Below are 24,875 nucleotides of genomic sequence, written 5' to 3'. Positions count from 1 at the left end.
GTCTGAAGAAAAGCAGAAGTGTAGTAACTGAATTAGTGAATTTGGAATATATATTTTACAAGTTATGGTTCCTAGGCGTTAAGTGAGATGCCATGGTTTTGAAAGAATCAGACATTCAAGAAACCATTTCATATTAATTGGCTTCTAATTTTTAGGTTTAAACTTAGGTTAATTAATTTGTAGCATCTCTGTACCCGTGTCCCAATTAGCGCTTTGGGGATGGGTTCATTAAGATTCTCATTAGTTCTTAGCTGGTGTGTTTGAGCTATTACCAAAAACTTAATTTCATTTTTACATTATTTTTTTCTACCAGGAGGATTAGGTTAGCTTGCTTAAAAATAAAATATCATCTAAGGATTTCTTTATTTGGAAATTAGAATTGCTTCTACTGTGACACCCCCTTCCTCTTTTTACTTAATTGTGTTAAGTAGGTAGTGTGCGAGTATTATTAGTCCATCCTCACACTCTTGTCATATCAGAATCTTTGACTCTATTCTTTCTCATCTTGTTTCAATCACTAAAAAAAAAGGTGGGAGGACTTCATTGTCCATTTAAATTTTCCTATTAAAACTGGAGTCCTGATTGATGGGGAAAGGCATAGGACAGGGAAAGACCTGCTTGATGGACAAAGAGGTAGCAAAGGATGAGTGTGGATAGAGAGTAATCTAATTAAGTAAAAATAAGTTAGTTTAATCAGGAAAAAAAATCTTATGTAGGAATATTAAGAAGGATAGTACTGGAACCATTTTTATAAGATTAAGGTTCTGAAAAGGTTGAAATATCCTATAGTAGTCTAGATATTCATTTGCAAGGACTGGCTGTTTTGTTCAGGAAGTTAATTTATTAAAGAATGTTGGTTAGATTGCAGTGTCTTCATAAGGTTCTTGGGAACCAAGAATGATGTCTCAGATCACGCCACAGACCTAGGCTTGGAGGAGGCAATCTCCACTTTGCCACTGGGTGTAAACACTACAGCCTGCGCCAGCAACACCCCTGCAGCTCCTAGTGGCTGTTGGTATAGCTGCTGCCTCTAGAAACTGGCGTAATGGCTAGCGCCCACTAGACTCTCTGGTCACTGGTTTTTTGACACACCAGCTTCCAAATCAAAATCTTGGGTGGGAGCATGTAATTAATGGAAGTCTGCTCAGATGTCAACACTCACTGCAGGACTTCCGGGAAAGCAAGTGTGTGGCTTTTTCACCTCTTGTAGTGGCTTCTGCCTCATTAGGAAGGAGAATCCCTCAAACATAGGGAGGGATTTCAAGTGCCTCATAGCCCAGAAGGACAGATGTCCCCTACCTGTGTTGTTCATGCCTGATTACACGGCAATGCCATTTTCCCATGACAAGATTAAAAAAAGATTTTTGGAGAGCTTCAATGTTCCTACTTTAGTTATGCATATGTATGTCTGCTAGATAATCACATGCCTACTTTCATTATTTAGTTGCTTACATATGTGTCCGCATTTTAAAATGAAATCACCAGTGTATAATTTAGGAGTAGTTTTCCCACTTATTTCATGAAAAAGTTATTCCAATTCCTGACACCTTAGACATGTTTATCACAGACTACGTTCTGAACTTTTCAGCACCGCTTTGCACAGTGCCTCCTGGCATATCTGTCTGGGTTCGTTGGGATCCAGCAGCACTGTTTGAAACCTCTTTCTGATGATAAAATTTGGAAATTTTATCTCAAGCCACAAATACTCATTTGCAGGAAATTTGGACAGTCTTTAAAAAAAAAAGTATCACTGAGCTGTGTTTTCATGATTTGCTTAATGTGACCACTCACCTTTTAAAGCGATCTTCACGAAAACACGGAGCCCTGATCATTTTGATGGCATCTTCAGAATGACAGCTGAATCTTACGTTTCTTAGATTGCCCTCGCTTTTCTGATCCAGAACTGTTCCTGATCTCTAAGCATCTGAAACCAGTTGCTTAGAGTTCTTTGTTGATCAAAATAATGGGAAGTGCACTCCTTAAGGAAACTCTAAGAATTCTTATATGAGCAGGTCCCTTTTCCCTGAGGGACAGTTTGGGGGAAGATATTCCCTGTGTTTGGAGATGTGCTGTCATGATAGTCCTTTGGCACCCTTTTTCAGGGTTCTGTTTCAAGGAAAATAAGGAATATGTCTCTGCCAAATGGTTACTTTGTTGCTTTTTTGACATTGGGATTGGAATGTAGAGTTTTCCCTTTAATGAAATGGGAAGTGTCTGGAAGGTCATGGGAGAAAATAGTGGAATTCTCGTTTGCTCTCAGATAATGCATTCCTCTGGGTTCAAGAAGACTTGGAATCCAGGATTAAAATACTGAGGGCCGTGGAGAACAGACATAAATCTTTCTGTCTTATTAGACTCAGTCTGGTCTCATTAGTACTGAGTGATTAGAAAGGCATGATTAGCCCTAGCCAATTGGTTCAATGGTTAGAGTGTCGGCCCCAGGACCGAAGGGTCGAGAGTTTGATTCTGGTCAAGGGCACATACCTACTTTGCAGGCTCCATCCTGGCCCCAGTCAGGGCATGTGCAGGAGGCAACCAGTGGATGTGTCTCTTCACATCCATGTTTCTCTTCCTCTCTCTCTCCTTCTCTTCCAATCTCTCTCTCAAAAAGAAAATCAGTGGAAAAATATCCTCGGGTGAGGATTAACCAAAAAGAAAAAAAAGAAAGAAAGAAGAAAGGCATGATTAGTATTTATACAGATTTACTCAGTCTTTAAAATATTGTATTAAAGATATCATTGGATGTAATTTTGCCTTTGTTGCCTTTTTACTGACTATGGGTTTTGTCCCTAAGCCCCATTCTCTTTAAGATTTAGATCAGGGACTTGGCCTTTGGTCTCGGAGGAGGGGGGAGTCTAAAGTAGTGGCAGTGGTTCCATCCCACAGTGGGGTCTGATTCTCTGCTGATCAGCCACATTGTCAGCATATTTCTCAGCTGCAGCTCAAACTATCGAGGTAGGAAAAGCGACCGCCCTACCATTCCTTTTCTTTTTTCTTAAATTTGTTTTTATTGTTAAAAGTATTACAGCCCTAGCCAGTTTGGCTCAGTGGATGGAACATCAGCCCACGGACTGAAGGGTCCTGGGTTCTATTCCAGCCAATGGCAGTACCTCGTTGCAGGCTCGATCCTAGGCCCTGGTCGGGGCTCATGTGGGAGGCAACCAATCGATGTGTCTCTCTCTCACATTGATATTTCCCTCTCCCTTCCACTCTCTAAAAAGTCAATGGAAAAACATACTGGGGTGATGATTAACAACAACAACAAAAGTATTACAGATGCTCCCTTTGACCCTCTCCACCCTGCTCCCGCTCCCTCCACAGCCTTTTCTCTTCAGACATGCAATTTCTTATATCCAAATGTCTACTGAAAAGGGACTTCAGACTTGACTAGTGGAGAAAAATTTAGTCCTCCAGGCTGTTATATGATAATCCCGTTCTTTTATGTTGAGGTGTGAAATTCTAGTGGATTCTGTGGTTTGCCATCATACATGATAAGGCAACATTGATATGTAGTTCGCACTTCCACTTCTTCCAGAGTCCTGCAATCAGAGGGAGGGATAGGACCTCAGAGGTCTCAGGCCAGCTTTCTCTCAGTACAACAATCTGTTGCAGAGTGTCCCTGGACATTGGTCATCTAGCTTCCACTTGTTTATGCAGAAGCAGCTAAAGGTCACCACACTGCGTGGCCCCTGGTTGGTCTTAGTGAGTTCCTCTTGAGAGTAAACCCAAGTCTGACCTGGTGTGTCCTCTTCAAGCAAATCAAAATGATTTTCACTTCTCCCAGCAATACTCATTTAAATATATCGAAAGACAGCTTTCACAGTCCCTTTAAATGTTCTTTTATCCCCAATCCCATTAAACACCTCTGGTTTTCTTACCTGTTCCTCCTACACCTTTTTAGCATTCTAGGCACATTCCTGCTTTGCCCCATTTAGAAAATGCCCCTCTTGAAATGTGGTAGCCATACTGTTGAGACAAGCTCTGATCTAATGGAACACAAGGGAATGGTTACCTTGTTTGGATTCAAATAGTATATACGTAACCGACGTATGGATGTGTTCATTAATCTTCTAGGCCAGTTTATGACGACTTTGGCACGTGCTAAGCCTCAGTTAACACAAATTTTTAGGGATTAAAGCCCCTGTAAAGGCCCACTATTACACTCACCTAAACTGTTGGTAAGATACCTTCTACACTTGAGCCTTTCCGCGTTGAAACGATAGCTTCCTTGTCCCAGTCAAATTCTATGGCACTACTTTGGAATCTCTCTTTTCAGCTTGAGAGTTAGTAGAACTGAGATTCTTTCCCATTTAATATTTCAATCTTTGCTCCCAACTTTTGGTCCTCTGCAAATTTGGTAAATATATATTAAAATATGCACTCAGATAAGAGTGAGTAGAACATCTTATGCCTCTGTACTCAAGATGATTCTCTCAGGCAGGGCTCAGTCAACTGTGGCCCATGGGCCAAACCCATTACCCCTCCTGTTTTTGTAAATGAAATTTTGTTGCGACACAGCTATGCTTATTCACTTCCATACTGTGCACGACTGCTTTTGTGCTGTAACAGCAGGATTGGGTAGTTGTAGCTGAGGCCGTGTGGTGGCCAAGTCTACATTAACTACCAGCTGGCCTTTTAGAAAAAGTTGCCTGACCCCTCCTCCAAGGTGAGAGCAGCTGATTAATTCACATGCTTTCTGTTTGTGTGGACACAGTCTGTTTGTAAGCTGGACTATCCAGAACCCTCTCCAGAGCTCATTAGCAAAGGCTTTCCATAGCTTCCTTTTGTGTGTGTGTGTGTGTGTGTGTGTGTGTGTGTGTGTGTGTGTCTGGTTCAAATATTTTATGAGAAAAAATATGGTTATGTAACCTTATATGTATATGTTTAAATCACATTCTATATTTGCTTCCTCTCGCTTTAAATTATCTGATTGATTTCTATTATGCTGGTTTGGAAAGCTTTTCCCAACATCATTGCTTCAGCTAATTCTTAAATTGGGAAACTGCCATCAGCAGAAATTTGCCTTCAGAGTTTTAGGGGGAGCTGTGTTTGGTATTCATTTGTTTCTGGGGGCGAAGAATCCTGTCTTGGCATTAGAAAACTTCAGTGACACGTATTACTAACAAATATTATACAATACTTCTATGAGATTATAAAAGGAAGTGAGAGACTCCAGAAAACAATCCTTATTGCTCAACCCACATTGCCTTACTGAAGTTTTTAGTAGCTATATTATTTTGTTCTTGAATAGAATGCTTAAAGTTCAGTTCACAAGTTACACAATTAGACTTTCTTCAAGAAAAATGGTAATGAATTCTATGTTAAAATGGTTTTTTATGTTATTGTTGTTGAAGAATTGGATATAGTGTTATCTGACACAGCTACAACTTTCCTATTTTGAAGATTTACTTACTGACCCACAAACAATAAGACAGAAACCCCTTATATTCTTTTCCTACACTAGTGTTAGCCCTGGGAAGTTAGAGATTGCATCACGTTAATTCTCCAAGTGGAAAGAAAATATAATGACCTAAAAATTGCTCTTGTGTAATCTCTGTGGTGTGGTCCCTTTTGAAGGACAGAGTATGGGTTTTTACTATTCACATTTAAAAAATCCTCACCTGAGGAGATGTTTTTATTGATTTTTTTTTTTTTTGAGAGAAGAAGGGGTGGGGGTGGGGGGAGAGAGAGAGAGAGAAATTGATGTGAGATAGAAACATTGATTGGCCCCCTCGCATACATACCCCAACCAGGGATCCAACCCGCAGCCTAGGTATGTGCCCTGACGGGGAATCAAACCTGCCACCTTTTGGTGTACAGGGCGATGCTCCAACCAACTGAGCCTCCCAGCCAGGGCAAGGTTCACATTTTAAAAAGCCCTTCATATACCATGTTATTGGTGCCTACATTAGCATTTTCTGAGCGTTTCCCAGGTGCCCACTTGATCCTGACTCGACTTCTTCAGCTGCTTTAGTGACACTGAGCTGCTTGTGGTCTCATGCCCTGAAATTGTTGTTTCCCCCTCTCTATGTACCATCACCCTTTGCGTGGAGAACTCCTGTACCCTGTTTGGGCCCAGCCCTGCATTTTCCCCTTCAGGAAGTCTTCTCTTACTCAGGTGCCTGCTGCATGCAGCTTGCCAGCACTGTGCATACAGTGTCATATTATGCTGGTGTGTTTCCTCTGTTGGCAATACTCTCACCCAGGATGAACGGGACCACCCACCTTCTCCTTGCATGGCTAAAGAAGGATCTCACAACGAGGCAGATGAATGTCTTCAGAAACTCCTGCTTCCCTGTCTCCAAGGGCCAGCCGTCCTGCTCAGGAATGTTCATGGCTCTGTGGGAAGTGTGCAGGCCACTGTTTGTAATGATCCTCCCTTCATGCTCCTCTCTTTTCAAACTTTGTCCCATGCTCAAACTCTCCGAGAGATACCCCAAAAATTAGGGAAACAGAGACAGGTCCCCAGCCTGAAGAAGAAGTGTAATCAGAGATACAAAGCGGGGAGACATCTGCAGTGGGTGCACTTGAAGTTATGGAAGGCCGTCGGTGGGATGGGTAGAGGCCAGAAGGAAAAGGTCCCAGCACTCGGGTCAGGAAAGGGAAGCTTAGGAGGGGAGCACAGCAATGAAGATTGAAACAAGCCATCACAGCATTGGGTGAAAGAAGAAAGGAGTGTAACTGTGAGCTGAGGATAAAGAAGGAATGAGGCCATAGCGATATCTAAGAAAGAACTAACAGGCAGGTAGTTAATGACCAAAAAGTGAGACCTCTGTGGCAATAACCCTTCAGAATGCTGTTCATGAAGACACAGCAGAGAGATGTCTGCTGGAAGGGAACACAAGGTCAAGTGAGGGGATGTTTCTTCTTTTTTAAAGATGGATTTAAGATGGATCAGCTTTTAAGAGATGAGAGCACATCTAAAGGGTCATGTGAACCAAAAGTCATGGTTCACCATCTCTAACGTGGGAGGAGATGGGGTGCTGACTGTTAGGTTAGGTGGCTCAGGAGGCGGCGCAAGAAATAGAGAGTCCAGTGAATCAGAAAAGAAAGGAAAGGAAAAGGTTTATTTCTGCGTCCCCGGGACACCCACGTACCCCAAGGACAGGGCACGTGGATTCACACCAACAGGGAGGGGGGCGCTTTTTTTATACTGCAGTTGGGTGAGGGGCGGGGACATGAGCTGAGGTATTCAGTTGAAGTTTCAGCTGCAGAGGGGTCAGCCAGGCATTCAGGAATGAGTCAGTATCTGTGTGGGGGTCGTTGTGGATTCAGGGAGAAGCCTGTATCTGTGTCTGGCACGCTGATCTGCCAGAAATGCCAGGGGGAGTCCATTATCTCGTCACATGTCTGCATGTATCTGATCCTGGGCTCTCTCCGACCTAACACTGACCATGCACCAGTGTTGAACTGTCACAGGAGCACAGACCCTTCACTCCCTGCAGTAGGACATCAAGAGAAAACCAGCGTTGGTACAATGGGCCTGCAGATTTCAGGAAGGGAAGCGAAGGGAGGTGCTCCCAGATGGTTATTTTGTCCATGACAAGGCAGGGGAAGAGAGTTCAAACTCCGGGCATCATGAGGATTCCCTACCACACAGGGTGAATGGCCTCTTTGGGAGAAACCCTTACACAATGAAACACTGCAAATGAACCTTTGCTTAAAGTTTCACTTGGTTGGAGCATCATTCCGTGTGCCGAAAGGTCATGGGTTCAGTTCCCTGTCAGGGCACATACTCAGGTTGCAGGTTTGATCCCTGGTTAGGGTGTGTGTATAGGAGGCAACTGATGGATGTTTCTCTCTTTCACTTCCTCTCTCTCTCAAATCAATGAGGATTTAAAAAATATCCTTTCCTATTCTAAGCCATGTATTCGTTTCCTGTGATTTTTAGTTTTAATTTTTAGGGGCTTTTGTTAGGGATAAAAATAGGGGTGGCACATTATAGAAAAGGGAACCTCAAAACACTTTACAATTCTGGGTGTTTCTGGTCTCCTGGAAAGAGAGGCTAAGAAAGTCGTTAACTTGATATTAAATGCACTCTCCTTGGGTAAATGTTCCCTCTTATTTGCATTTCAGCATTGCTTGTTATAGATTCTGTCTTCAAATGAAAAGCCCTCCCCAGCCAGTGTAAGAGTGAGTGCAGTTGTGGTTGGAGCACGTGTGTGGCTGCCGTCTTGTCAGTCTCCTGTGCCGTGTGCCAACACGCCCAATATTTACTAACCCATGAGCTCCGGGGACGCTGCTTCCCTGGCACCTTAAATCCTCTCCAGGAATTTTCAGCTGTGAAGGGCAGACTGAGTGTTTTTAAACTTGCAGCCACAAACCTAGCCCTGAACATAATGTAGTCTGATAACTAATAAAGGAATGTAATTGACTTTTCAATTTCTGAGGAGACGGAGGGGAAAGAACACCCTTAAACAGAAGTGTTCTGTTAATGGAGGTGACAGACCCCGTTGTTACGTAAAGACAACCCTCCTGCTATTTCCCAGAGCTGTGTGGGGCTGGGTGGCGCATTTCCCTGGCGTGGCGCCCCACCTCCTCTTCCCTGAAAATATTTGTGGAGAACCTAGTGTGTCCATAAATTTAGAAGTGATTCAGTGGCTGCATTGGCGGGGCTAGATAAAGCAGTTAAAAGTGTTGTTCATTTTATTTCTGGGTGGGATGCAAGAGGGAAATGCACTGCTAACTTTTTCCTTTTGGGAAAACTAATCCGATGTTCTTTTGTTATCACCCTTGTTCTCTAGGCATTAAGTGTAACTGAAACCCTGATTAAACCCTTGGAAAAATTCAGGAAAGAGCAGCTGGGAGCTGTAAAGGTTGGTGTCTAATTTGAGTACACTTGTAAACAGAAAACGTCGGTGCCTCTGTGCCTCCGTGTGCACTTTACGCACGCTTGGCAGCTTCGCAGGAGCTGTTGGAATAAACCATCTGCTGTTTTATGTTTTAAATGTGCATTTTCCCCTGGGGAGGGGGGGGGGGATATGAAGTGAAAAACAAAACAAAAAACCTGGACAGGACCATGAAGCGTCTAGTAATCTTCTTGGGCTGCACTATTCCATATAGAGTTTTAAGACTGTCTTGAACCAAGCAACACGTTTACCCAGAGAGGAAGTGCCTAACTCTGTATGGAGGAGTGGAGCATTGCCGTGGGTTAGAGAGCTATTTAGAAACTTACCACGAAGCCATTGAAACTAGGAAGAGGCTGTTAGGCTATTGGGATGTGATTTCCTTCCATATATTGAGCTGCTGTCAGGTGCCAGTGTTGTTATAGGAGCTGGGTCATCCGGGATGAGTGAAGTACACTGCGCTCAGGGTTGGAGGAGTGAGCCAGGATTTCTGGGAATAATGTATGATGCTGCCACAGGGGGCCTGGGATATATTTAGCAACTACTAAAGTTTTCCTTAGAATTGAGCTTTGAGATTATCCCAGAGAAATAAATTCCACTAACCTTTCCTCTGAATTTTGTGCCGTGTACTCCAGGAAGAAAAAGTAACATTCTGGGCGTGGTTAACCATTTTTGGCTTCACCCAAGGAGAAGAGAATAACATCAGTTTTAAGCAGGGAAGAGAGTTTTTATATTTGTACCCCCCCCCCCCCATGTGAAGTGTTGGGTATGTGAAGTGTTTTTCTTTATCATTCTAAATATACTATTTAATTGAAAATAAACAAAAAACAAATTAACATTGAGGCCTCAATGGCTGTAGCTATGCAGATGGGCCCAAGAGCACCAAGTTTTTAGTTGCTATTTATGGAATCAATTTTCTTTTAAGCCATTTGTTAAACTGTTAGACATTTCTTTTTGGTATAGTATTTTACAGTTCTTAGGATATATATATATATATATATATATATATATATATATATATACACACATATACATATATAGTTATATTTATATTTATTTATTTATTTTAATTCTTACCCAAGGATATGGTTATTGATTTGAGAGAGGAAGGGAGGGAGGAGGGAGGGAAAGAGGCAAACATTGATCAGTTGCCTCCCATACATACCCCCACTGGGGATTGAACCTGCAACCTAGGTATGTGCCCTGACCAGGAATCGAACCTGCAACCTTTTTGGTGTACAGGGTGATGCTCTAACGAACTGAGCCACCCGGCCAGGGCTACGCTATGTTTTGAGGCGAGGTCAGGGACGGTAGGCCAGGGAGGGTGTCTCCTGTTTCCTTCCTGGGATCCTTAGCTGAGCTTCATGAAGCTGAATTGTGTTCTCTGGCTTTGAAGCAGGACACTGGTGGTCTGGTTTCCCACCTGAGACTTGGACGAATACTGGGCTTTAGTTTCTGATGTGTAACATGAAGGACTTGGGGGCTCTGACTGCTCTGTTTTGTTGTTTTATTATCTGTTTTATGATCTTGTCTTCTTAGGGTATTTTAAAACTTGAACATCTTAGTTCTTTTCTCTTTTAACATTTCATTGGTAGGTATTGAATGCAAACAAATGTCCATTTATTATTTTTCTTATTTTACTGCAATGATGGTAGTTGTATGGCAAGGATTATGTTCTGGAAAAGAAACATGATTGTGATTTAAATATATTTTCTTTTTATTTACTATCCACCCTGCTTGGTTCTCCTAAATTCCTTCCTCACCTTGGATTTTCCATTGACTCCTCTCTGTCAAACGTCCCCAGCTTCTTGTTCAGAGTATAGCCTATAAAGCAGCTTGCAAAAGAAACTGCCATATGAAAATGAGAAATTATTTTAGTAGTTTTGGTTTATGCCTGGAGCTGGTTAGTGGCCAAATTCTATCCCAAAGTCCCCCTTTTTTATTTCCTCATTGTTCTTCTGGCTTCAAGTTTATGAAGGATCCATCCTACCTTCTTGTGCTGTACAGGATGTGTGTTGCCTGTTATACCTATTGATGTTACCTTTGAGCAGGCCAGTCACTGTAGGTCATAGGCAGAAGCCTTTATTTTTGTTTTACCAGCAGTCTTGTATATTATAATAAAGAATAGAGAATGGTGATGTTCTTGTAATAGATAAACATCTGCTTCTTTTGTTAGATTACTAAACCTTTAAGAGAAAAGACTATGCTTGATTCTTTGTTTTCTAGTAGCCTCTACTCCGTCTTACTCTATAAGGTATCTAATAAATAACCAATTCTACTGAGAATTCTAGAAGGCTTTGTAATCGGGGCATTTGATTATTTTCTACATCTCTGCTTCCTAAACATTTAATCATATTTTGACAAGCACATTGGTCTTGTTCCACTGGTTTATCTACTTACCTGGGATACTTAAGAAAACACACACACACACACACACACACACATACACACACACATACACACACACACACAACTGATTCTCTTAGGTTAAGGATCTTCTTTGAAATAGCATAAGGCAGTTTCATGTGGGGATTAAAAAAAAGTCTTTAAAAGTTGACCACAGCAGAATTTTTTTGGATGTGAATGACAAAATGTTTGTCTTCTCTTTTCTTCTTTTTCCCATCTGGTGCTGCCCTTCCCTTCGCCTTCATCTCGAAGCTCTTTCAGTTCTGTTTACTCTTTTCTCCAATTTCTACAATCCCAATTACATGTTTAACTTGTGGTTTTACTGTCATCTAAACTGCTAGGTGGTTTTGTAAATTGGATTTTTTAAAAGCCCCAAGGTATCTTTTCTACTGTTTGCTTTTTCTCTGTGGCTGTATGTTCCTTCAGTCATCTCTCTTTACTTTGGGCGTGTCCCTTCATTCTGTAGATTTGCTACATTTTCTTATTTACCACATTCTCATCTCTGTTGAAAAAGCCCCATTTTCCATCGCAGGACACAGGTGGGTCTCTGCTGTGTCACACCAGGTTGCTGGTCAGTGTCCCTCATGGCCTAGCTCGACTCTTACCTCCTCTGAAGCGGTGTTGCCTCCCTCAGGGTTTGTCACTTATTCCTAAGTGTCCACACTGCACTGTCAATAGTTGACTTAGGTGCAGGAAACGAATACAGGTCCCAACTCACATAGAAGCCAAGTTGAGGTGTAAGAACACGGAGAAATGCCCGATCTCGGTAAGAGTTACAGTGGGAGAATTTAGAATCGCTCCTCCAGATTTTCAAGCAATCAGGTAATGAAAATGTGGCTTCCAGTAAAGAGGGGCGTGCCGAAACCACATGGGTACAGCAAAGCTTACTATTATTTTAATACATTTTTATTGATTTTAGAGAGGTAAGGAGAGGAAGAGAGAGAGAAACGTTGATGTGAGAGAGAAACATTGATTGGTTGCCTCCTGTATGTACCCCAGGAATTGAAACTACAACCTGGGCATGTGCCCTGACCAGGAGCCCAACCGATGAACTTTTGGTGCACAGCCAGAGCTAAACTTCTGTTGATAATAGAACTTAGTTAAATGCTGTTCTGCAAAGGCTTCTTCTGTTGCTTTTTGACTTGAAGGCCCTTCTGTCTTCTGATGTCTGTGAAAATACTTTTTTTTTTATGACTTCATTTTTTACTGTTACTCGTTCAATCCATCTGGAATTAATTTTTTTATTAATATTTTTTAAATTGATTTTGGAGAGGAAAGGAGAGGGAGAGAGATAAAAACATCAATGATGAGAGAGAATAACGCATATATATATTTCTCCTCAGTGATTTGTAATGACACCTTTTTATGTATGTGTATATATTTGTATATATGTGTCTGTGTGTATATATATGTATGTATGTATACACACACACACAATTCATTTCTAATGTATTCAGAATATCTGATTGTTTAAATTGTGGTTCTTAGCTTTATGAATTTCCTTTACCAGTTACACAGTGTGCATCTTATTTGACCAATTTTGCTGTTTTAAGTAATAGCTCTTCACTATTTTTTTTTTGGCATGTGAGATTTTATTAGTAATGACAAGCTGACTTCCCATTAATTATTAATTACATTTAACCTATGAACATAATTTTGTTTGGCTTACCCATGTCAAAACATTTTTAAATTTGTTACCACTATTTAAAAATCACTGGGTTTTTCAGCTCTTCCAGAAAAAATCAGAGGACGGCCTCTAGGCTGGGCCTACATTTCCATGAGGCAGAAATGTGTGGAGCTGTGGTGGCTGCCTTCCCCTCTGGAATAGATAGGCTTTCTGGTTTTCCACTGCCCCACCCGCCTTAATGAGTTCCTCTTCTAGCTTGCTTTAGTCATTATATTGCTACCCAACCTTTATTATTATATTAGTACTTGAGTTTGTAATGCAGTTTTATAAAAAAGCTTTCATTTGTATTTAATTTGAACCTTGATAGAGCTTTTTGTCTTATGTTGCTCAACTATACACACACACACACTCTCTCTCTCTCTCTCCCTCTCTCTCTCTCTCTCTCTCTCTCTCTCAGCGGTTCTCAACCTGTGGGTCGTGACTCCTTTGGGGGTCGAATGACCCTTTCACAGGGGTCGCCTAAGACCATCGGAAAACACATATATAATTACATATTGTTTTTGTGATTAACACATTGTTTGCGGGTAGTTTTTATCGTGCGCTAATAGGTGGCATGGGCCATTTTTGCTAATTTTTTGCGCAAATGGCAACGTTCAGTAAAATTACAATAACTGTAGTTTACGTATTTATACGTTACCTGCATTCTACCGCTAGTCTATAAAAAACGTATTAATACGTGTCCTGCGCTCTACTACACTGGTAGAACGTATAAATACGTAAAAACGTATAAATACGTTTCCTGCATGCAATGTGTTAATCACTATGCTTTAATTATGTTCAATTTGTAACAATGAAATTGGGGGTCACCACAATATGAGGAATTGTATTAAGGGGTCGCGGCATTAGGAAGGTTGAGAACCACTGCTCTAGAGGCCCGGTGCACAAAATTCGTGCACTTGGGGTGCGGGTGGGGGTGTCCCTCAGCCCAGCTTGCACCTTCTCGCAGTTCAGGAGCCCTTGGGGGATGTCTGACTGACAGCTTAGCCTGCTCTCCACTGTGGGAGTGCACTGACCACCAGGGGGCAGCTCCTGTGTTGAGCATCTGCCTCCTGGTGGTCCATGTGCGTCATAACGACCAGTCGTTCTGCTGTTGTGCCTAATGTGAAGGGGCGCAGGCCAGGCCGAGGGACCCTACCAGCGCATGATCGGAGCCGGGGAGGGACATGGGAGGTTGGCCAGCTGGGGAGGGACCATGGGAGGGCTCCAGGGTGTGTCTGGCCTGTCTTTCTCAGTCCCGATCGGCTGGACCCCAGCAGCCAGCTAACCTACTGGTTGAAGCATCTGCCCCCTGGTGGTCAGTGTACATCATAGCGACTGGTCGACTGTCTGCCCCCTGGTGGTCAGTGCATGTCATAAAGAGTGGTTGAGCAGCCTTAGCATATCATTAGCATATTGCACTTTGGTTGAATGGCCGACCAGTCGACCGGATACTTAGCATAGTAGGCTTTTATTATATAGGACTAGAGGCCCGGTGCACAAAAATTTGTGCACTCAGGGGGGAGGGGGGGTCCCTCAGCCCGGCCTGTGCCCTCTCGCAGTCTGGGACCCCTCGGGAGATAACGACCTGCTGGCTTAGGCCTGCTCCGGGTGGCAGAGGGCAGGCCCAATCCCTAGGTGCAGCCCCTGGTCGGGCTCAGAGCAGGGCCCATTGGGGAGTTGGGGCGACGCCCCCTGTCATGCACAGAGCAGGGCGGATTGGGAGGTTGCGATGCCACCCTCAGTCATGCTCAGGGTAGGGGCACCGCCCCCTGTCACACTCAAGGCAGGGTCGATGGGGAGGTTGCAGCGCCACCCCCTGTCACTCACAGAGCAGGGCGGATCAGAGGGTTGGGGCACTGCCCCTTGTCACTCACAGAGCAGGGCCAATCAGGGGGTTGGGGCTCTGTACCCTGTCACGCACAGAGCAGGGCCCATCAGGGGGTTGGGGCGCCGCCCTCTATCACCCACAGAGCAGGGCCGATCAGGGGGTTGGGGCGCCGCCATTCTCACACTCAGGGCAGGGCCGATGGGGAGGTTATGGCTCTACCCCGTCACACACAGAGCAGGGCCCGGGCCGGGGGGGGGGGTGGTTGGGGCACCGCACCCTGTCACTCACAGAGCAGGGCCGATCAGGGGGTTGGGGTGCTGCACCCTGTCACACACACAGCCGCAGGGCGATCAGGGGGTTGGGGAGCTCCCCCCTATCAGGCACAGAGCAGGGCTGATCAGGGGGTTGGGGCACCTTCCCCTGTCAGGAACAGAGCAGGGCCGATAGGGAGGTTGTGGCCCTGCCCCCTGTCACACACAGAGCCACAGGGCAATCAGGGGGTTTGGGCGCTGCCTCCTGTCACGCTGATCCCGGTGCCGGGAGGCCTCGTGGCTCCGCTGATCCCGGTGCTGGGAGGCATATTACCCTTTTACTATATAGGGTAGAGGCCTGGTGCACGGGTGGGTGCCGGCTGGTTTGCCCTGAAGGGTGTCCTGGATCAGGTTGGGGGTTCCCACTGGGGTGCCTGGCCAGCCTGGGTGAGGGGATGATGGCTATTTGCAGCTGGTCACACACCCTTCAGGGTGGGGGTCCCCACTGGGGTGCCTGGCCAGTCTGGGTGAGGGGCTGAGGGCTGAAGCTCTCAACTGCTCCTTTTTTTTTCTTTTCTTTTTTTTTTTTTATTCTGGGCCAGCTTTAGCTTTGAGGGCTGCTGAAAGCAGGTTTCTGACCTTCGTTTACAATGTTGCTATCCTGCTGGCTGAAACCGGGCGGACTAAAGCAGGTTTCTGGGGTTTTGTTTAGCTTCTGTATTTGTTACATAGTTGCTTAGAGTTGCAGCTCAGAGGCCTGCAGCGGCAGGCGGGGAACGTTGGAGTCCTCCGTCACTGAGGCAAGCAAGCCTCATGTTCGTTTCAAGCTGCCTGGCTGCCGGCTGCCATCTTGGCTGGCAGTTAATTTGCATATCTCGCTGATTAGCCAATGGGAAGGGTAGCGGTCGTATGCCAATTACCATGTTTCTCTTTTATTAGATAGGATAATTCATATATATATATATATATATATATACATATATACATATATATATGCACACATACACACATATATATCCTATGTTGCAGTGTTAAAGAAATAATTCATATTATTTCAGTACAAAAAGTTATATGAGCACAAAGAAACAATAATACTCTAAAGGGCATTGAGAACAGATGCAGGAAGAAATAATTATGTAAGTCTTATGACTCAAAAACAAAAACACAGCAGCATTTGTATAATACCATACTCAGTGTGAGTGAATGTATTTCCATTCTCAGTGGAGGGTGTAATGTTGTTTCTTGGCTAAATTCTTTCTTCACAGAGCCTTGATATCACCCTTTTCTTTCATTCCAAACTTGACCCACATGTTAATTTCCATCCCCCACTGTTGCTGAGTGTGCTGGGTGTTTTGATGCTGATTTTAGCATCATTCCTTCTTTTGTCGCATGTTGTGATTCAGAAGAAATCATGAGTAGAAATGTTTTCCACATTCCTGGTCAGAAGTAATCTTCAAAGATAGTGAACCTTTTTTACTTGGTGACCTTGCATTGCAGTAATCTTCTTGTAAATGCAGCTGCATGACTTCCATTCCTGTTCTCTTTAAACTATGCAGACATGCTCGGAGAATGCTGGGACTCTGGGCAGTTAGAGCCCTAAGTGGCCATGACTAGAACTTGAGTCTCCTGACACCTAATCCAGTGTGTCCTGTACAATATCAGCTTTTCTGGTTTTTATTCTTATTTATTTACTTTAAAAATTGATTGATTTGAGAGAGGAAGGTGGAGGGAGGGAAAGCGGGGGGAGAGAGAGTGAGCGAGAGAGAGATAGAGATTTGTTGTTCCAATTATTTATGCATTCATTGGTTGCTTCTTGTATGTGTCCTGACTGGGAATCGCACCTGTAACCTTGACGTACTGGGACAACGCTCTGACCAACTGCGCTACCTGGCCAGGGCTATATCAGCTTTTTTTCTTTTTTAATATATTTTATTGATTTTTTACAGAGAGGAAGGGAGAGAGATAGAGAGTTAGAAACATCGATGAGAGAGAAACATTGATCAGCTGCCTCCTGCACATCTCCTACTGGGGATATGCCCGCAACCCAGGTACATGCCTTTGACCGGAATCGAACCTGGGACCTTTCAGTCTGCAGGCCGACGCTCTATCCACTGAGCCAAACCGGTTTTGGCTATATCAGCTTTTTAAAATAGTGTAGATTCTGTAGTAATGGCCACATGTTTGTTTTACTTTATTTTTCTGTTACAATAGTTGAGGAAGAGTATACTCATGAAAAGCAGAAGACAGAGTAACCATATACTCATGCCTTAAACTTAAGAAAAAATGGTTGTACATAACCTAGGGCATAAAGAAAAAGTGCTCCTATTTCAACAAAAGTTTATTCGTACACATGGGTATAGGATAGGATAGGATACGGAACGTTAGGATTGGATCTATGAGTGAGCTAGCGCAAAAAATACTTCCTGATGTTCTTGATAAGAAAACCAAGGTGTTAAACTTTGTGTGTGAAGTTGTGCAGCTAGTTTGTAATAAACGTCAGTTCCTGCGTCTGTCTCTAATCCAGCAGTGTATGTTCTTCAGGTGAGCTGGCAGCTCCTGACCTAGGGTCCCACAGGAGCAGTTTGTAGTCCCCACGTAGTGAAAAAAATAATGACCAATGCAAAGGGATAGACTGTATGTGCTTTATTCAGGCTCCTGCCTAATCCGAGCAAGATCATACCAGAAAGGGCTGGACTGGTTCATTATTTTTGCTTTAGAAAGGGGAAGTTGGAAAACAGGGAAGAGAATGTTCCTTTCCAGGAGGCACTGGAGAGTCGGGGAGCTTGCAGTTAATGGAAACATTTTGACAGCATGAGGACATAGTGTGCTCTCATTGGTGCTCAGAAATATTTATTAAAAAATCTGCTTAAGTTGGCAAGTGAGGGGAGATAGTTTTTTTCTGCGATTAAAATGTTGGTCACTTGTTTTCTCAAAGAGCTTCTATAGCAAAAGACAGCAAATGCTAGTTGTAGGTAGTATCTGAGAGATGTTTATAACATTAACCACAGTCTCAGTATTATTTTAGGCCCTTCAGATGGCATTTCTGGTCAGAGGATCTTATTGTTATATCCATACTGGAGACAATTAGGGAGAACTTTCCCTAAGATTTTTCCCCCCAATGTGATTATTATTATTGTTATTAATATAGAGAAAAAACTCAGTTTTAAGTGAATTCCATTTCTGTGCCAAATGGATATCAAGTTTGATTTTTTTAAAATGTTTTTATTGATTTCAGAGAGGAAGGGAGAGCGAGGGAGAGAGAGATAGAAACATCAATGATAATAGAGAATCATTGATTGGCTGCTTCCTGCACGCCCCCTACTGGGGATCGAGCCTGCAACCCTGGCATGTGCCCTGACCAGGAATGGAACTGTGACCACCTGGTTCATGGGTTGACACTCAACCACTGAGCCACATTGGCCGGGTGCAAATTAGCTTTTTTTAACCTTTATATTCTTATTATATATCCTTCTTTTGCATTTTTAAAAAATGCGGGATAAGTGACATGGCATTAATTCTAAACACTGATAAGTATGAAGAGTTGGAAAATAACAGGGTTGGAATAAAGTCCATTCAAGGGAAAAAAAGATAAGTGGCTCTTCAATTCTAATGCTGTCTTGTTGATGAATAATCTGTGGCCTGAGTACAGATAGATTTTTCAGATAACTTCACTCTCAGTGGCACTTGTTTTACTTTCAGATTATTTTTCATATTTTGAACTTCCCAGTGAATTTACTATGTGTATGCATTCCCTTTCCTGTTTAATCATACTTGTCTGTGTTTTTCTGATTTGTAGGAAGAAAAAAAGAAGTTTGACAAAGAGACAGAGAAGAACTATACCCTAATTGATAAACATTTGAATTTATCAGCAAAAAAGAAAGACTCACATTTACAAGAGGTATTATTTTTATTTTTCTATTCATTCATTTCTAAAATTGAATAAGCAGTGTATGTCTTTTTAAAAGTTTTATTAGGTTTATTGGGGGTGACAATGATTAATGAGGTTATATAGGTTTCAAGTGTACAAATCTATAATACATCACCTGTATATTACATTGTGTGTTCAGTACCCAGCCAAGCATCCTTCCGTCACCATATATGATTTGTATAGCTTTTTTTAAAAGGTGTTTTTATTTTAAAAACCTTAAAAAATATATTTTTATATTTTGTATTGATTTTAGAGAAAGAAGGAGGGAGCAGGAGGGAGAGGGGGAGAGAGAGAAACAGAGAGAGAGAGAGAGAGAGAGAGAGAGAGAGAGAGCAAGAAAGACATCCATGTGAGGGAAAGGTAGATCGGCTGCCTCCTGTACGCCCCCTGCTGGGAAATCTATCAATCTTTTGGTGCATGTAACTTAAAAACTTTCCATGTAGGATATTAGAGATGGAAAAAAATGAATATGTACTTCCCTGAATGAAGGAAAAAGAGTTTTTGTGGAACAAGACACAGAATAACTAATACATCTTACAGTGATCAATTCAGTGTGGATTCATAATATCACAATCTTTGGTTCTCAGTATATATTCACAGGAACAGTTTTAAAGAGCATTGCTGAAGAACAATTGTTATTTTCAGGAATTGAGTTATTGAATGGCTTTCAAGATTTATTTTTTTAAAAATATATTTTATTGATTTTTCACAGAGAGGAAGGGAGAGGGATAGAGAGTTAGAAACATCGAGGAGAGAGAAACATCGATCAGCTGCCTCCTGCACACTCTCCACTGGGGATGTGCCCGAAATCAAGGTACATGCCCTTGACCGGAATCGTGCCTGGGACCCTTGAGTCCGCAGGCTGTTGTTCTATCCACTGAGCCAAACCGGTCAGGGCTCAAGATTTCTTGAAGAAATGAATTAAATTTAACAAGCTCACAGGCCATTTTGCTCTTATGTGAAGGCAGCGTTAATCTTATTTAATGCTGAAGATTCAGGAGGTTCCATTTCATTAGATAGAGAACATCTGTTTTCCTTTTGTTAATAGACTCATTGTTTTTTGTTTTTTGAGGGAGTTGTACGTAAGGAGAAAGGAATTTATATCTTATCTCTCATTTTCTCTTTCTCTTTTCTAAATTTCCGGCCACTTTTTTCTCTCTCACACACACTTGAATGCAAACTCAGTGGTTTTCATTTTGGAACATACGCTTTCCTTGAAAATAATGCTGTGTGCAGCTGTTAGGCTCTTGACTCATCCTATAAAAGTGTGATTTTTTTTTTCATTTGTTCATTTTTATGTTTTTTTTTTTTTTTTTTTTTTTTTTTTTTTTTTTTTTTTCATTGTTTGAAAATTTATTTATTTATTTTTTTTTTTTTTTTTTTTTTTTTTTTTTTTTTATTGCTTTAAGTATTACAAAGGGTATTACATATGTGTCCATTTTATCACCCCGCCCTAGACAGTCCCCTAGCCTCCCCTATCCCCCAGTGTCTTATGTCCATTGGTTATGCTTATATGCATGCATACAAGTCCTTTAGTTGATCTCTTACCCCCCTACCTCCTGCCCCCCAACCCTCCCCGGCCTTCCCGCTGCAGTTTGACAATCTGTTTGAGGCAGCTCTGCCTCTGTATCTATTATTGTTCAAAAGTTTATAATGGTCTCTATTATCCATGAATGAGTGAGATCATGTGGTATTTTTCCTTCATTGACTGGCTTATTTCACTTAGCATAATGCTCTCCAGTTCCATCCATGACGTTGCAAATGGTAAGAGTTCCTTTCTTTTTACAGCAGCATAGTATTCCATCGTGTAGATGTACCACAGTTTTCTAATCCATTCATCTACTGATGGGCACTTAGGCTGTTTCCAGATCTTAGCTATGGTGAATTGTGCTGCTATGAACATAGGGGTGCATATATCCTTTCTGATTCGTGTTTCTGGTTTCTTGGGATATAATCCTAGAAGTGGGATCACAGGGTCAAATGGGAGTTCCATTTTCAGTTTTTTAAGGAAACTCCATACTGTCTTCCATAGTGGCTGCACCAGTCTGCATTCCCACCAGCAGTGCACAAGTGATCCTTTTTCTCCACATCCTCTCCAGCACTTGTCGTTTGTTGATTTGTTGATGATAGCCAGTCTGACAGGTGTGAGATGATACCTCATTGTTGTTTTGATTTGCATCTCTCGGATGATTAGTGACTTTGAGCATGTTTTCATATGTCTCTTGGCTTTCTGAATGTCCTCTTTTGAAAGGTGTCTATTTAGGTCCTTTGCCCACTTTTTGATTGGATTGTTTATCTTCCTTTTGTTGAGTTGTATGAGTTCCCTATAAATTTTGGAGATTAGGCCCTTATCAGATATGACATTGGCAAATATGTTTTCCCACACAGTGGGTTTTCTTGTTGTTTTGTTGATGGTTTCTTTTGCTGTGCAGAAGCTTTTTATTTTGATGAAGTCCCATTTGTTTATTTTCTCTTTAGTTTCAAGTGCCCTAGGAGCTGTGTCAGTGAAGAAATTGCTTCGGCATATGTCTGAGATTTTGTTGCCTTTGGATTCTTCTAGAATTTTTATGGTTTCCTGTCGTACATTTAAGTCCTTTATCCATTTTGAGTTTATCTTTGTGTATGGTGTAAGTTGGTGGTCTAGTTTCATTTTCTTGCATATATCTGTCCAATTTTCCCAACACCATTTATTGAAGAGACTATCTTGGCTCCATTGTATGTTCTTGCCTCCTTTGTCAAATATTAATTGAGCATATTGGTTCGGGCCGATTTCTGGGCTCTCTATTCTATTCCATTGATCTATATGCCTATTCTTGTGCCAGTACCAGGCAGTTTTGAGAACAGTGGCTTTGTAATACAACTTGATATCTGGTATTGAGATCCCACCTACTTTGTTCTTTTTCAGGATTGCTGCAGCTATTCGGGGTCTTTTTTTATTCCAGATGAATTTTTGGAGAGTTCGTTCTAGATCTCTGAAGTATGCCGTTGGTATTTTAATGGGAAGTGCGTTGAATTTATAGATTGCTTTGGGTAGTATGGACATTTTAATGATGTTGATTCTACCAATCCATGACATTTGTTCATTTTTAAACACATAAGGAATCCTGACATAATTTACCACTACAAAATACACTTTACTGAAGTAGCATAAAAAAGACACTAGCAACATTAACTCTAGTACAAACCTGGGTTATTTTTAAACAGCAGAATGTAGTTGCAAATTGTGTGTGTTCATTTTGACCTTACCCACATGTCACACTTCCTTTTGTCTCTTTAATACCTTTGACTGACATTTGGATGGCATTTGACAGTTTGGAAAAGTGCTTTTATATCACTTAATCCGAACTACAATTCTGTATTAGGCAGGTAGGGCTCCCCTCATTCTCTACTTTGTTCCATGTTATATAGAAAACCACACCACCCCCCCCCCCCCCCCCGCCAATTTGGAAGTGACAGCTGTTGTTTTCATAGGTTCCTTTATGCTGCCTCTCTTCTCCCCTTATCTCTGCTTTCTGGTGTCCTGAAGGGCTTTTCATGCCCCGAGTTAATTTCCGTTTCCACTTCACTATCGAATTGCGTATCTCATTCTAAACATTGCTTAGACAAAGTCTTTAGAGTCGTCCTTGGCCTTCTCGCTTACATCCACACCCCGCCTGCCAGCCTCTGCCTTCTTTACTTGCGGAATATACTCAGAATCATCCTGGCCCAGCTGCTGGCATCTCTCAGCAGATTTCTGCAGAATCCTCTCCGTTGGTCCTCCTGATTGCACCAATGTATTCCTACAGTTTATTTTCTGTAGGACAAGCTGAGTGAACCTTCATATGGTTCCTCTTCTCCAAACCCTTCCCGCAGCTCCCTCCCACCCCACCTGTGCTCACACCCACATGACTGCCAGGCTCCGGCTGGACTGGGACAGGTGGATTCTATGCACAGGGCCTTTGCATTTGGTCTCCTTCCTGCCTGGTATGTTTCTAACCCAGATCCACAGGCCTCACTCCTTCAAATACTTTTTCAAATACTCTCCACTCATTAAGAGTTTTCCTACAGTTAATTTGCTGGAGTGGCTCACAGAACTCAGGGAATCATTTACTCTAGTTTGCCAGTTTATCATAAAGGATAATGGAAAGGATGCAGATGAATAGCCAGATCAAGACATACGTAGGCGAGATCTGGAAGGGGGTCCCGAATGCAGAAGTTTCTGTCCCCATGAAACTGGGGTGTGCCACTCTCTGGGCACCTGGGTGCTTTCACCAGCATGGAAGCTCATCAGTTCCTATGTAAGAGTTTTATGGAGCTTAATCTGTAATGTCCCCCTCCCCATCCCCTTTCCTGTCCCAGAGGTGGTGGGCGGGTATGAAAGTGTCACCCCCCTGATCACTGGGTCTTTCCATCACTGTCTAGGGCCCCCTCTCATGCCCTCATTAGCATAATCTCTGGTGTGCTCTCAAGGGGCTGCTGGGTATGGTCAAAGACACTCCCGTCACTCAGGAAATTTCATGGGTTTTAGGAGCGTTGTGCTAGGAATCTGAGACACAGACCAAATATAGTTATTATTGCACCACATGTAGTGATTGCCTTTTAGACTTGAGTCAGGCCAAGGAGAGTGCTGCAAGGTATACATGGGTGTCCATGGCGTTGTTGTAAATGATGGGCTACTGACAATATCAGGGATACTGGTGATTTAATCCTGGGTTAATGTTTTGGTTATTCATTAATTTGATTCATTAATTTGATTAATGAATAATCAGACCATTAGAGGGGCATGGATAGCATTTGACTGGCAATGCTAGGATGATTCCAGTATCATGAACAGCTGGGAGAGAGAATCAGCAAAAACGTAAAAAAACAAACTTGGTAAATCTGACCCTGGTGTAATTTTTTGAAGTACATTTTCCAGTAACAGAAACATGAAGAATTTATTCATAGCGTCTCATATCTTTATTTGGTTAAATACTCAACAAAATTACGTTGTTTTTGCTGGGAGTTGTGCCTGTTAACTGCTGGTGATGGATCTAGCAAACTCTAGTTTAATTAGAGATATAAAAATATCATGATTCTGATGAGTGTGAGGTAGAAATTCTCATTTGGGCTTAGTTATACTTTTTGTATCTTAACATTATTTTGCTTAAAAATCATTTGACAGGAAAAAGTTATATGTTAATTTTTTTTCTCCTCAAAATTAAGAAAACATTGTTAGGGTAAAATAGACAAAAATTAAAATTTATGATTTTAACTATTTTCAAGTGTACATGAAGTTTATTCATATAGGCAACCATCACCATCCATGTTCAGAACTTTTTGATCTTCCCAAATTAACATTCTGTACTCTTTCCATACTAACTCCCCATTCTCTCCACCCCCAAACCCCTGGCAAGCTCCATTCTATTTTCTCTATCTTGTTTTAAAAAAATATGTTTTTATTGATTTTAGAGAGAGAGGAAGGGAGAGGGATAGATAGAAACATAGATGATCGGCTGCCTCCTGCACGCCCCCACTGGGGATCAAGCCTGCAACCCGGCATGTGCCCTGACCAAATGGGGACCTGTTGGTTCCCTGGGTGCTCAACCACTGAGCCACACTGGCTGGGCTCTGCCTCTCTTAATTTGACTGTCTTATGTACTCATGAGTATATGCTTTGCATATCTTTTTGGAAAAATGTCTGGATGAATAATTTTAAAATTATAATTAGCCAAATTCGGGACTATATTACACGTTGGCTTGTAAGAATGGTTCCGGAGTTCTTTCTCTGCTGTTCCTCCGTGGAACTGCGCTCCTCTTCCAATTCCTTTCTGCTTAGACTGAGTACCCTGGGACCTTCCTTTTAAGAGCGGTGCCTGACCATCGGGTGCCTGGCCCTTCCCTGGGGACGAGGCACTGTGAGGATTCAGGAGCAGGACTGACCAGGCATGGGCTTCCCAGCCTGATCCATCTGAGAGCCGGCTCTTGATAT

At 42.3% G+C, this 24,875-nt stretch overlaps 1 protein-coding gene across 1 annotated transcript in view; it reads left to right on the top strand.

Moving 5' to 3' along the window:
• ARHGAP10 (Rho GTPase activating protein 10) overlaps window positions 1–24,875 on the top strand; it is a 260,742-nt gene that overhangs the window by 83,867 nt on the left and 152,000 nt on the right. The window contains exons 4-5 of the mRNA XM_081092259.1: window positions 8,745–8,816; window positions 18,794–18,895. Coding sequence (XP_080948385.1) covers window positions 8,745–8,816; window positions 18,794–18,895 — 174 coding nt within the window. The remainder of the gene's footprint in view (window positions 1–8,744; window positions 8,817–18,793; window positions 18,896–24,875) is intronic.

This window comes from Myotis nattereri (genome assembly GCF_964212035.1).
Source record: "Myotis nattereri genome assembly, chromosome: 5".
Lineage (NCBI taxonomy): Eukaryota > Metazoa > Chordata > Mammalia > Chiroptera > Vespertilionidae > Myotis > Myotis nattereri.
Note: the sequence above shows the minus strand (reverse complement) of the source record. Positions and strands in the feature narration are given on the sequence as shown.